Source organism: Chroicocephalus ridibundus, chromosome 1, assembly GCF_963924245.1.
Source record: "Chroicocephalus ridibundus chromosome 1, bChrRid1.1, whole genome shotgun sequence".
NCBI lineage: Eukaryota > Metazoa > Chordata > Aves > Charadriiformes > Laridae > Chroicocephalus > Chroicocephalus ridibundus.
In genome coordinates, this window is record NC_086284.1 from 176,613,109 (window position 1) to 176,625,093 (window position 11,985).

The window sequence follows — 11,985 nt, forward strand, 5'->3', positions numbered from 1 at the left end:
TCCCGCCGTCGGTGGGTGCCGGTGCCGGTGCCGGTGCCGGGGAGGGCTCGTCCGCGCCTCCCCGCCAGCAAAACTGTTTCCCAGTCGGGCTGGTGGGGCCGGGCGCTTCCAGGCGTGTGAGAAACGTTTGGTTGCCCCCAGCGCTGGGAACGCCGCGCACCTAAGTAAACACATTAGTACCTGCCAGAGGGATTTGTACAGAAGACAGCTGAAGAAGGCATTGGCCTCTGCTGGCACTCCGGGACTCCCAGGAGAGATCAAAGAGACACGAGGGGGGTTTTAGCAGCCTTGAGACTGGGAAAAGTCGCTAGTTCCTGCTATCGGAGGGACGTCCCAGCGAGCACATGGTTCAATTATTCAACCTCCTCCCTCCCCTGCCCCCCACTCCCATTCCCCGGCTCATTCCCCACAGAAAGGTGGAAGCTCTGGAAAAATCGTAGGGGTAAAGGCAGCAGCGATCCAAGCAGGAATTTTCCCCGTGGAAATAGCTGCCGGGTCGACGCCTTGCCCGCCTTGCCTTCGACCTCAGAAAATAAGGCCCGCCGCCGGCTGCCCGCCTCCCTCTCCGGGTTGCGGGCGGTTTTACGAAGGAAAATAAAGATGCACAATAAAAAAAAAAAAAAGGCTCTAAACACTCGGTGGCGTCACTTCAGAGCAGAGCGGTGACAAGGCAGCGGCACTGAAGACACCCCTTCTTCCCCCCCCCTCCCAGGCCCCTGGGGCGGGCGGCGGCAGCGGCGGGCGGGGTCCCCCCGCACCCGCACGGTGGGACGGCCAGCGATGCCCCCGCACCCCCGTGGGGGCGAGCAGGTGGCTACCTGGAGGAGCGGGGCAGGTAGAGGCGAGGGAGGCCGGTGTTCAGCGTGGGCTTTGCGGGAGCAGCGCTCCAGCCCGCCTCTCTGGCGTTAAATCAACTTCAGAGGGAAAGGGAGGAGCGGGGGGGGTGAGGGGGGGCACCGGCATTCGTGTAAAAAACTTCGGTGACTTTGTGCGTGGCCCCTCCGGAAAAAGACTTGATTAAATCACAAACCTCTCGTCCTTACCCAGTTATTACCCTTTGATTTTGTGATCCCAGGCCTCTGTTTGGTTTGGCTGGGGACTTAGGTAAAGATTATCGTTATTAATATCAAACACAAACATTTTAATTGCAAACACACTGAGGACCTTCACTGGGAAGCCCGGCATGTCAGCCGCAGCCGTGGGGGTCACGGAGAGTCTCTTCGGGAGGTATTTTCTTTATTTAATGAAAAAAACCCGTCCTTTAGGCAAACTTATTCCAAACAATCGCTCAAGTTACCCTGCTGCTGGAGGAGAGCCTGCCGGGGGGGTCCTGCCGGGTGAATGCTGGGCTGAGGGCAGACCCGGCAGCAGGCTGGCAGGGCGTCGGTGTCAGAGCGCGGTTTCGGAGGTGCCTCAGCACCGCTCTTGCCCTGCTGCGGGAGGCGGCTCCTGCGGGGCCGCATCGGGCGTAGGGACCGCCCGTTGCTCTTCTCTCGGAGCCAGCGAGCGGGGATCGGGACAAATTCTGAAGGAAGGCGACGAGCTGCAAACCCGGTCTGAAACTCTCTATTGCTGATCGAGTCCCGCCGCTACAGAAGGAAACTGTAATATCTCCGCTTTTTCGCCGAAGTGCAGAGATTGCAGGCGAGACCCCGCGATCCCCCAAGCGCCGCTTTCTGAAGCGCCTCCGGGTTCCCCGCGGCAACGGGGTTTATTTGAAACGAGAAAAAGGTGTGTGGGGGGGGAACTGCCGTGTCACACTGCGTGCCCACCGCACTGTGCCGCCGCATTTACTCCTCACAACGGAGTATCTCATTAGAGGGCAATTAGAGCGAGTACTTAACTGTTGTAAAAACCAGGCTGGCGACGGTGGCACCAAAGGGGAGGGAGGAGGGCACCGCGAAGGGAGCCAGCTCTCGGGGCGGTCTCTGCCCCTCCCGAGGGACGTACCAGTACCCGTGTCCGTACCCGAGCCGGCCGAGAAGTGGGACACCTTCCCGAAACGTGGCTGTGACCTTTCAAAAAAACGAAAACAAAAAATAAATCACGGGTTAAAGCTGGCGAGGGGAGCGCCCGCGGGCAGCGCTGCAGGAGCGCCCCTCGGCTTGTGCCAGCTCCCCGGCGAGCCCCGTGTGCGTTGCCCGGTGCTCGCCCCTTCCCAGGGCACGAACAGCCCGTTACAAGCCACAACGCTCCGACGGCGAGCGGCTCCGCTCCGCCATCCTCAGAGAGGCCGTGCATTTTTGCATCACGGAGTGAAAGGCCTCATATGTTGTTTACCCCTCCACCCCCTTTTCGGCCGCTTAACTCTTTCCTCCCTGAGGGACCCCATTCCCTTCTCTCTCAGGCTCAAGGGGAGTTACCTTTCCCGGCAGGAAACCACAGCCCACAGCCCCACGGGAGCGGGTTCCTGCCAGAGCCGCTCGCTGTCCCCCCGGTGCCGCTAACGGCCCCAGCAGTTTTGCCGCAGAGCGGGCCTGGATCAAGTCCTCCGGTGCCGAGGGAAGGTGAGACATGCTGAGCCTCCCCCCTTCTCCAGGACCGGGGCGGGGGGGTGTCTTTGGCGCTTCCCCTTTCTAAACTCATCCACCTTGTGCGGGACGAGGCCGAAGCATCATCCCTGCCCGGCGAGCTACGCTGCCATTTGAGGCGTTTTGGGGGAGCAGTACCGCTTTCCGCAAGCACGACGGGGAAACGGGCTGCGGGGCCCTACCCCGGCACCCACGCGTCCCGGGCCGGGGAGGCGGGTAATTAACACTGCGAATTAAGGAGAGACGCTCCTCAGAGGAGAAAACGAAGGGAAAAAATGTGTCCTGAGTGCTGCCTCCCGGTCACACGGGTCGTGGCTCGGCGACGTGTCTTACTCCTCAGGGCTTGATGTCGCTGAAGTCAGTTTTAACTCCGGGATCGGGTTATTATTTAATTACGAGGGTGTGTGTGGGAGAACACTGTAACACAAAGAGCTTTATTTTACAATCCAAGAAATCCATCTGTTCTTATATACAGTATCACATTCCACCATTTAAATATATATTTGTTATGTTTACAAAAGAAAAGACAATACTAAAATTATTTACAAGAACGAAACGAGGCGGGAACTCTTTAAATACGACTAACACGAAATGCAACCAACAGCTTCACTCAGACAGGAATGAACTTGCCGGTGAGTCTCAGACAAAGTGGGTCACCGGTACACAGGTAAGTATCTTAAATTAACAAAAAAAAAAAAAAAAAGAAAAAAAAGAGGGGTGGTCTATGCAACACAATTTAAAGAAAACAAAACTCAGGAAAAAAAAAAGGAAAGAAAAAGGGGGAAAGTCTGTTTGGCTCGAGTCAGTGAGAGCCATTTTCTCTGGGGTAGATGTACCTTGACTCGACCTTAACGAGGCTCCTGCCTGGGCTTTCCACTGTGTTAATTTGCTTCATTACTTAGGTTAGAGGGAAGGGGGTGGGGGCTCCATCCCCGTTAAATATACTACCAGAGCAACCGGATTTATTTCTCCACCACTTCCTCCGCGCTGGGCAGTTTGGGCTCCTCGGAAGAAATACTGTCCACTATGGAGGAGAGGCATCGAAGGCTGCTGGAGGCCGACGACTCGACGATGGAGCTTCCTGCTCAAGGAGAGAAAAGGGATTAAACGAGCAAACGGCTCCTCCTCGCCGGGCAGGGCTGGCGGGAGGCGGAGAGCCCGGGCGCCGGAGGGTGAGATACCGCTGGGGGCCGCGACCGTTAGGGACTGCGACCGTTAGGGACTGCGACCGTTAGGGACTGCGACCGTTGGGGCAAGGGGAGGGCGCGCGGCTGGGCAGGCGGCGGGTGAGCGGGGCCCGGCGGCTCGGCCGCTCACAGAGAGGACGGCGGCCGCGGTGCGAGTTACCTTCCTTGGGGCTGACTCCCAGGGCTCGGGAATGGTCAGAAACGCTTTGCCAGTCGGAGCTGCAGGTGCTGAGGAAGTCCGAGCTGGGGACCTGCGGCAGACAGGCGGGGGCGGGAGCGGGGGGAGACAACGGGGAAAGGGACGGGTATTAGTGAGGCGGACGGCGGCTCCCCGCGGCGGGCCGGCTGCCCGCGGGAGAGGCCCGAGGAGCTCGCACTGTTCGTGGAGGAGCCCCCCTCCGCGCCCCGCCGGCCCGCCGCAGAGGAGGGGAGGGGAGGGGACGGGCACGGCGGTTTCGCAGCTGGGTGCCAGGGTGGCTGGAGGAATCAAGAGGCAGCGCTTACATTTCCCTGCTTGGGGCTGAAGCTGAAGGGGTCTCCCCCGATCTCCTGCATTTTGTCCTGCTGATCCAGCCTGTGCAAGAGGTCCTGCAGCCTCTCGATGTAGCTGATGGCGCTCCTCAGGATCTCCACCTTGGGCAGCCTCTGGTTAGGGTTCGCCACAGTCCGCCTTTTCAGAGCCTCGAAGGCTTCGTTGATCTTCTTCAGTCTCCTCCTCTCCCGCAGGGTGGCTGCTTTCCGTCTGTCCGTGGGGGCCGACTTTCTCTTGCAAGTTTTACAAGCCCAGATCAAACACTGTCCGGGGCAGTGAGGGGGTTGTAGTCCCGGGGGTGCCAGCACATGCTCCTCTCCACTGCTGTCACTGCCAGCCTCTGGCGGCATTTGGTCCTGACAGGGGGACAAAGTGCCATCGCTCCCTGGATACAGCGGGGATCCCTCGGCCATCTCCAGCTGCTGCAGAGCTCCATTCTCCCCGTCCAAGTAGAAGAAATAGGAGCCAGTTTCAAAAAGGTCCATCATCATGCTCTCCCTCGGCCTCTCTGCCTGCTTGAGTTGGGTGGCAGGCTCAAAAACACCCCGAGGAACAACCCAGATGGAATTTAATTAGTGCGGTGACATAAGTCCCCCCTGCTTTATATAGGAGCTGCTGAAACCCTATCCAACTTTTAGCTGTCGCGGTGCATCACCCTCCAAAACTGATTCCAGCCAGTCTCCTGGGCGCTGTCCTGAGAACATCTCCTATTTAGAAGGGGGGGAGGGGGGGATAGGCACAAGCGGAGGGGGGCAAAATAAAATGAAAAAAAGGAAAACAAGCTAAAAAGAAAAATACAACCCAACTTCTTCCCTCCCCCCAAAATCTTGTGAGCTTGGAGTGCAGTGAAGGGAGGCGAGGTGGGGGCTCGGGAGCCTGTCCGGGCACAGCGGGTGGCCCAGTTCCCACTGCAGAGCCCACGGGGGCACGTCTGGAGGACAAAGATGCAGGACTGCACAGGGAGCCCTCCCACAGCCCACCCCTCACACCGCCAGCGCATACTCCTTGCCCTGGTGCTAAGTATAGATCTATAAGGAGAGATTTCAAAGGCAGCCATCACTCTCCAAATAGACGGGTTAATATTTTCAGGAGAAGCCCCTGCTATTCCCCCCCCGCCCCGCCCTCCTCCCTTGAAGCATGCCATTCCTGTGACCCAAGCCACCCAGGCCAGCCCAAGGTTAGGAGCCAAGCTCACTGTTCCTCCACACACTGGGGGAAGGTTGCCAAGGCAGAGCTTTGCTTCAGTGCTGAAGCACCTACGGTTATTGCACCTCATCTTAGGCTTTTAATCTGAACTTTCCCACGTTGCCCGTGAGGTGACCGGAGTGATTCCAGGTGACTGAGTTACAGTCTGATGGAGCTCTCCAGATAGCCCCTGTCCTTGATGGGGTTTAGGGCAAGCAAAGCCAGGCATATACTGTAACTGCAGTTTAATCTCTTGGGTCTGGCAATGTATATAGAGCTTCCTAGCCCCTGAGACAGAAATGGAGCTTGTGATCACTCCCTGTTAGCGTATACTATAATGTCACGTCATGTCTAGTCTTCTCTTACATCAAGAAAGAGAAGGTATGGGAAAATGGTCTGTTTGCTTCTTTCCCTGGACTGCCTTGTGTTCCTTAAATCCCATGTAATTTCTCTCTGTTTATGTAAACATATGTGTGTGTATACGCATATATATGTGTCCGTATCTATAGATACGCACACATACATATGTATATTTATGTAGATAAGTAAGTATATTTCTCTGTGTGTGTATATAAGCGTGTACATACCTGTATAAACACATATATATGTACACTTTTTCATGGAAACTCACAATAATAGATGAAGAGTGCATGAGCCCCTGGAATACCTTATCTCTCAAATGTAGCTTCTAACAGGAACTGCGGCATTTTTGTTCATTTCTCAAAAGCTACAACGAAACTGATCATTGACTTGACTATTTCTCCAAAACTGATTGCAAACCATTTTTTCAGAGTACAAAAATCTTACAGAGTAGTTGTGATTTTGTTTTGACCGAATTGGTGGTGTTGGAATGAATCTCACTTCTGCTTTAATGAAGTAGAACAATATCCAGTTTTGGATGAGACAGAGAAATTCAGACTGTTCTTAGCGAAACTAATTTTGTTATTAATATTCCAGCACTGACGTTTTTTTCCTCTTCAGATTAAAGAAAGTGTAGTTTTGCAGTTAAGGAGATGAACATAAAATACAGTTTCTGTTTCCATGCGCTACAACTTGCTTTCTGCTTGACCTTTGACCAGTCATTTAATTTCCCTGTGATTTAATTTTCTACCTTTAAAAAGGGATATAATGTTGATCTTTACCCATCCCTTGTGTTTCTCATTTAATTTGCTGATTATCCAGGAAGGAGACACCCCTTGGCGTTCCATGCTTTGGAGTCCCACAGGGATCTTTGTCCCATACCATCAGTGATGGTAGTAATAAAAAAAAAAAAGAAAAAAAAAGTTATTCTGGTGATTATTATTATTTAAACATTTACAAATTTACTACAGTAATTTTTTCTTTTAATCTTTAGTTTCTTCACTACTGCTCTGGGAATGTCTGGAACAAGACAGAGACGAGATCAATCTACTGGTAAGGTACACAAATGAAAACTTGGTTTAAGGGAGAAGTATCATTACCAAATTGTTGTTGTCCTTTCAAGAGTTTTAACTGGACTTAGGGAGTTGGGAAACTGGGATAAGCCAGATGCTCCTTCTGCTGTCAACAGACATACCCTTTTTTAAACAGGAAACAAAATAAGAAGTTCTTTCTTTCCGGCACTTAGTGCTAGAGTAAACAGATTTGGTTCCTCACAGTAACGTGGGCACAGCATTTTTAGCCCTTTATCAACTGTAACTGAATTTTAGTTTGAATGAAGACAGCCAGTTTCCCCATCAGACAAGCAACTTGAATTTTGCTGTAGCCATCACACCACATCTCCCATTCCAGCTCTTTGCTGAAGGTAACACGGCTAGCAAACAGCCCTGGCAAATTTGAACAAAAAGTCCTCAGTGATGTTCTCCGTTACAAAAGTGGAGCAAGTGGAGCATTCAGAAGTTGATGCTGGTCTTCTTTTCTTTTCATGCCTTGTGTTCCAGATCGTGTTAGATGTAAGCACAAAGATATAAGAGGAAGTAAAAACACGTGAATAAGAACAACTGGACATAGAATTGGAAGAAGGATCACTGCTGAACTCACTCGTAACTTTGGTCTGCTTGATAGCCCCTTAGAAAAACACACTCTCAGTCTGTGAAGCCAATTCTCTATTCAGTTGTTACTGCTTCCATCAGAATACTGTGGTACTTTACTGAGAATGCACTTCCAGTGTATTTAAACAAGTAAAATATGACATGTACTGTATTTCACTGGTCTACAAGGTTTGTTATCCTACCAAAGACGTATCTCAGTAAGTCAGCGAGTAGTAAATTCAGTTAAGTGGTCCAAGAAAGATACACTGCATTTTAAGTCACAGCTTATCTCCAGAATGTCGATCCCTCCAAATTCACTTTTCAACGTAAACTTTTCTGGATAGCTGTGGTTGAATAATGGGCCTGGAACTGCCCAGATCACTCTTGACACCTTATGGTTTAAGCAGAAGTTTGGCCCAGAATTACAGGGAAATATTTTGTCATCTAGGACGCACATAGCACTGCATACCACTCCAAATACTTCCTTTTTCTCCTTCACTCTCCTCAAGATTCTTCCAGCTGCAGACAGGCATTGTGTATTTATGATCTTCGATCTCTTCAACACTTCTTTGCAGTGGTATCAGTAATCGGTGGGGATCAGGCGTATTCACTCCTATGTGGCACCATGGAAGGGCACCTAAGTGAAGGTGAAATTTTCAGCCTGCCTTTGTTTTAGCCCTATTCCACTCACACAATACCCCCCTTGATTTGAGAGATGGTTAGATACCTTGACTACCAAGTAATGGTTCTTAAGTTGTTTCTTGCAGATGTCTGAAGTGCAGGTTATCAGCATAGGCCCATCTCTGGGCATACTGGGATTCTCAGACTTTGTTTGCGCTTCAGATATGGAAATTTTTCTGTTCACATTCCCATTCTCCTTTTTTTTTCTTTTCACACTCATATTCAACAGCATCTTTCTTACATAAACTTTTCCTTTCAACATATTTTATTGTTAATATACAATGCTATTCTTCCACCTTTATTTCTGTCTTTCTCAAATGGTTTATATTCTTCAAAACTTGTGTTTCACCAAGTTTCTGAAATCCCTCTAACATTTGACTTGTTTTCTTCTGCTGATATTTCTAACATGTCCATTTTTTTTCACAGGAACAATAACACCTCCTTTTTAAATTTTAGTATTTTTCATCTAATTTCTCAACAGAAAAAAAATAAACACTGTCCTCATAGTCTCAAGGCAACCACTTTAAGTACCTCTTTGCTCTCACTCCTGTTCTCTGTCAATTCCACTTCACACAGAAGACCTTCTCACCTGTGTTTGGTAGTGTATTTTAGGTAAGGGTAGGTGGCATGTCTGGGGATACGTGTTAACATCTATGTTTTGTTGTCACTTGTAACCTGTATGTTACATAGTTAGGACACCAAGCTAAGCTATTAGAGGGTTAATTGTCTGCCTTTCCTCCTGATATGTCAAGAGGTGCACTCCAATACTCACCTAGGATGTGTTTACATTCTCATTTTAATTTGTCAGGAATGCCCATGTGGAGAAAATCTCTGAATAGCCCCCACTTACTGCACTTTTGGTACTCCTTGCAGGGTGCTCTGAGCATGTGTCACCTTGGTTCTGTTTAGGAGAAACTAAGCTGGAAGACACCCTGAAATCTAAAGTGGATGCCGGGCCTTCAGCACTGCCAGTTTCTACAGATCTGCTCCTGATGCACCTCTATTATTTGCTGATGTATAGTCACAGTTCATTGGGAAGAACTAGAGAAAACCTTCACATGTTCCTGCACCATGCCAAGGATTGCAAAAGCTCAGGAGGATGAAACACTGAATTTCTCCTTTCCCTTTAGAAGAAAATTTTAAGCAGATGTGAGGGATTGAGATATCTTTACTTTTTAAAGATGTTTGAAATGGCTGAGAGGTATGGAAACTGTAAGGGGAAAGTTGGTGCACAAAAGATAGGTAATCTGGTAAAGAACATATATTTATCTCTGAATCTACAGCATATTACAGAAATATTTGGTAAACAGAGATTAGAGATATACCATGAGTTTTCTTGAAAGTCTGGGCAGTGGAGAGTCTATGGGGGACCAGCATTTCCTATGCTGACAATGACCTATGGGAAATTTAAGCAAAAGAACTGTACTGACATTCCTGCTGTGGAACAGAGCAGATGGAACTTCATGGCTTGTGGTGTGTAGGAACACTTCTTAGCTGAACTTCATTATCTCTTCTTGCCTTAAAAGGTCTGAATTTCACAGAGGTCTGCAGGCGTAACATGGGCCAGCTAATCCTTGATTTTCATTTATATATGTTGTTAGACTATCAACTGACTTTTGCTTACCTAGACTCTGTTGTTTACTTGACCCTATTCAAATTCTGCTCTTCCAAGGAAATAATATTATTTGCATATCCACATCATCACTGTAGATTTAAGAACTGACTAGAGGAAGTGTGTGTACTGTGCATGCCAGTGCTCATGTATAAGTATGTGCCATTTCAGAGAATTTAAAAGCATGTGGGAGCAACCATCCCTCAAATGCAAGTTTGGCAAGTGGAGTAGTGAATGATGTAGTGTATCCTCTACAGCTGGGAAGTTGGAAAGGTAGAAACCTGGAAAAGACAACTTTGGATAATTTTATGGTCTTTGTAGGGGAAGATTTAAAAAATCTTATTCACAGAGGCCTTGGCCGTAGAGCTGTTCCAAATCATTGCTGTTTTCCTTTGATTGGATATGGACTTTAGTGTTCATATCAGTTACAATCCTGTTAGTATCTGAGAGGTGCAACCTTGCTAACTAAACAGACTTCTCTGGTTCAATATGGTAAGGTAGGATTTCATTACAGCTCTCATGTTGGGCAGTTATGAGGCACAGTTCTAAATGGCAGATGCTTTAATGCCTGTGTCAGGGTCTACAGTGACAAATAGTCACCACTGCACAAACACATTTATTTTACTACAAGACGTTTTCCTGGGGAGGAGGGAGTGCCAATCAGAAACCGGAGGCCTGTTGTGCTGTTGCTGGCTGGGACGAGCATTTTCCATGGTTCTATCAACAAGCAGGCATTCCTTGCAGGAAGAAAGGTAGTAGTAATGACAGATGTCTTCTACTTGTGATTGGGCAAAAAATGGGGACATGAAATCTGACATGAGTACAAGGCACACCATGTGCTATACAATAATATTTTTGCCATCACGTTTTTTGTAATTATATGAAAGGCCATTTTTACAGTCATATACTTATTTGTCTGTTTACACCACAAACAGCTGGAAGCATTTTCACACTATGTGTGTCACCAGAACGTGATGACTATGACATCTAAACCTAATCTCAGTCGAAAGGTTAAACCATAGTGACTACTACTAATTTAAATAAATATTAATTTAATTCTGCAAATGAAAGTAAGGAAAGGGTGTGTGGAGAGTTCGTTTCTGCATCCAACACTCAGGTCAATTACATCCCTGCTGTCTATGGACAGAAAGAAGGCTTAGTCCTCCAGCTCTGGAAAAATGACAGCTTACTTTTGGGGGGCTCACAAGGGATTTTTGCAGAACCATGGATCTTCATGGAATACTGGGATGATAGTGGTTTGGAAGTGGAAGCTGCGAAGATACAGTGAAGGTAATGGATGTAGACAACTCCCTCCTCAGCAATAAGAAAAGGATTGTTTTTACAGCCCATCACAAAAGCATGAAATGTTTATGCCGAATGGTAGCTTTTTATACATAAATTGTGTTCAACTGCTTCATCATCCACTGCCAAACATTTTTTTAGTTTCCTGGTGTTAGTTCTCTGACATAAGGGTGTGCCAGCTTAACGAGCCATTTGATGATAGATACGTAGCATTGGATGATTAAGATAAAGTTAATAGGCTGTAGTAAATGCAGGCATTACTTGGTCTTATTTCCTGGTGCTGCATTAATGCAGTCCTCAATTATTCCATGCACATGTGGATTTAAAATGCAGAAACAACTGAAATGGGAATTTCTTGAGATATTACTGTTGCCAAAATATAACTAAAATATTGGAAGTAATGCAATCATGTCATAGCTCTATAGAATTCCCTGTTCCTCATGAGATTTTATAGATTTTTCTATGTTGTCTATAATTTCAAAAATTGTTAATTTTATTTTTGATATTATTCTGCCTTTGTGGACAATCAGTTTAGCTCATAATTTCGAAGAAGTGTTGGTTCCACCATGATTTGTCCTTTGTGCATTTTACATGATTTGTACTTCAAGGTTTTGTTCTCCATGTGTCATCGTTACCTCTTGCTTTCCACATCCTACATTGCTCTTAATTGAACAAATAAAGCTTGTGTCATGTACTTTGTTATGACTTGCTTGAGATCCTTTGGGTGGTGTGCCATCAATCTTTTACAGTATATGGTAAATACCAAATGTTGGGTTTTCTGTCCTGTCACATTTTCTGCTTTAGCAGAGATAATTGCGATGTCCTAAGTGTTCTCCTCCAAGTTCTTCCTTAGGTACAACGATTAGCTTTGCTGTGTCAGTCTCAGCGTTGAAAAGCATGTATGCACCATCTTAATTTCCATAAATATGTTCCTGACTGATTTGAA

General features: G+C 47.9%; 1 protein-coding gene and 1 long non-coding RNA gene across 5 annotated transcripts; one reads left to right on the forward strand and one right to left on the reverse strand.

Moving 5' to 3' along the window:
* Positions 1-1,117: 1,117 nt before the first annotated feature.
* Positions 1,118-4,949, reverse strand: MYF6 (myogenic factor 6). 4 transcript variants are annotated; one of them, XR_010069489.1, is made up of 5 exons: positions 4,223-4,949; positions 3,879-3,969; positions 3,480-3,612; positions 3,078-3,206; positions 1,118-2,948 (listed from the first exon to the last, which is right to left on the reverse strand). XR_010069489.1 is itself a non-coding variant. In XM_063322864.1 (4 exons), exons 1-3 carry the CDS (start codon positions 4,739-4,741, stop codon positions 3,494-3,496), a joined length of 729 nt encoding a protein of 242 aa, XP_063178934.1. In that variant the 5' UTR covers positions 4,742-4,947; the 3' UTR covers positions 1,118-2,948; positions 3,480-3,493. The 4 variants fall into 4 exon arrangements, 1 of the variants encoding a protein (XP_063178934.1); XR_010069490.1 differs by having other exon boundaries at positions 1,118-2,015; positions 2,714-2,948; positions 3,078-3,612; positions 4,223-4,945; XR_010069488.1 differs by having other exon boundaries at positions 1,118-2,015; positions 2,364-2,948; positions 3,078-3,612; positions 4,223-4,945.
* Positions 3,569-11,734, forward strand: LOC134510060 (uncharacterized). The gene is made up of 3 exons (XR_010069491.1): positions 3,569-3,703; positions 6,790-6,848; positions 8,999-11,734. It is a non-coding gene; the product is annotated as an uncharacterized LOC134510060 (long non-coding RNA).
* The last annotated feature ends 251 nt before the right edge of the window (positions 11,735-11,985 follow it).

What these genes read in the sequence shown, in the direction of transcription:
- MYF6 (XM_063322864.1), bottom strand. Translation starts at nt 4,741, where the DNA reads ATGATGATGGACCTTTTTGAAACTGGCTCCTATTTCTTCTACTTGGAC. An exon ending in TCAGCCCCAAGCAGGGAAAT is followed by an intron (nt 3,970 to 4,222) that starts GTAAGCGCTGCC and finishes TGTCTGCCGCAG; the next exon opens with GTCCCCAGCTCGGACTTCCT. An exon ending in GGGAGTCAGCCCCAAGGAAG is followed by an intron (nt 3,613 to 3,878) that starts GTAACTCGCACC and finishes CTCCTTGAGCAG; the next exon opens with GAAGCTCCATCGTCGAGTCG.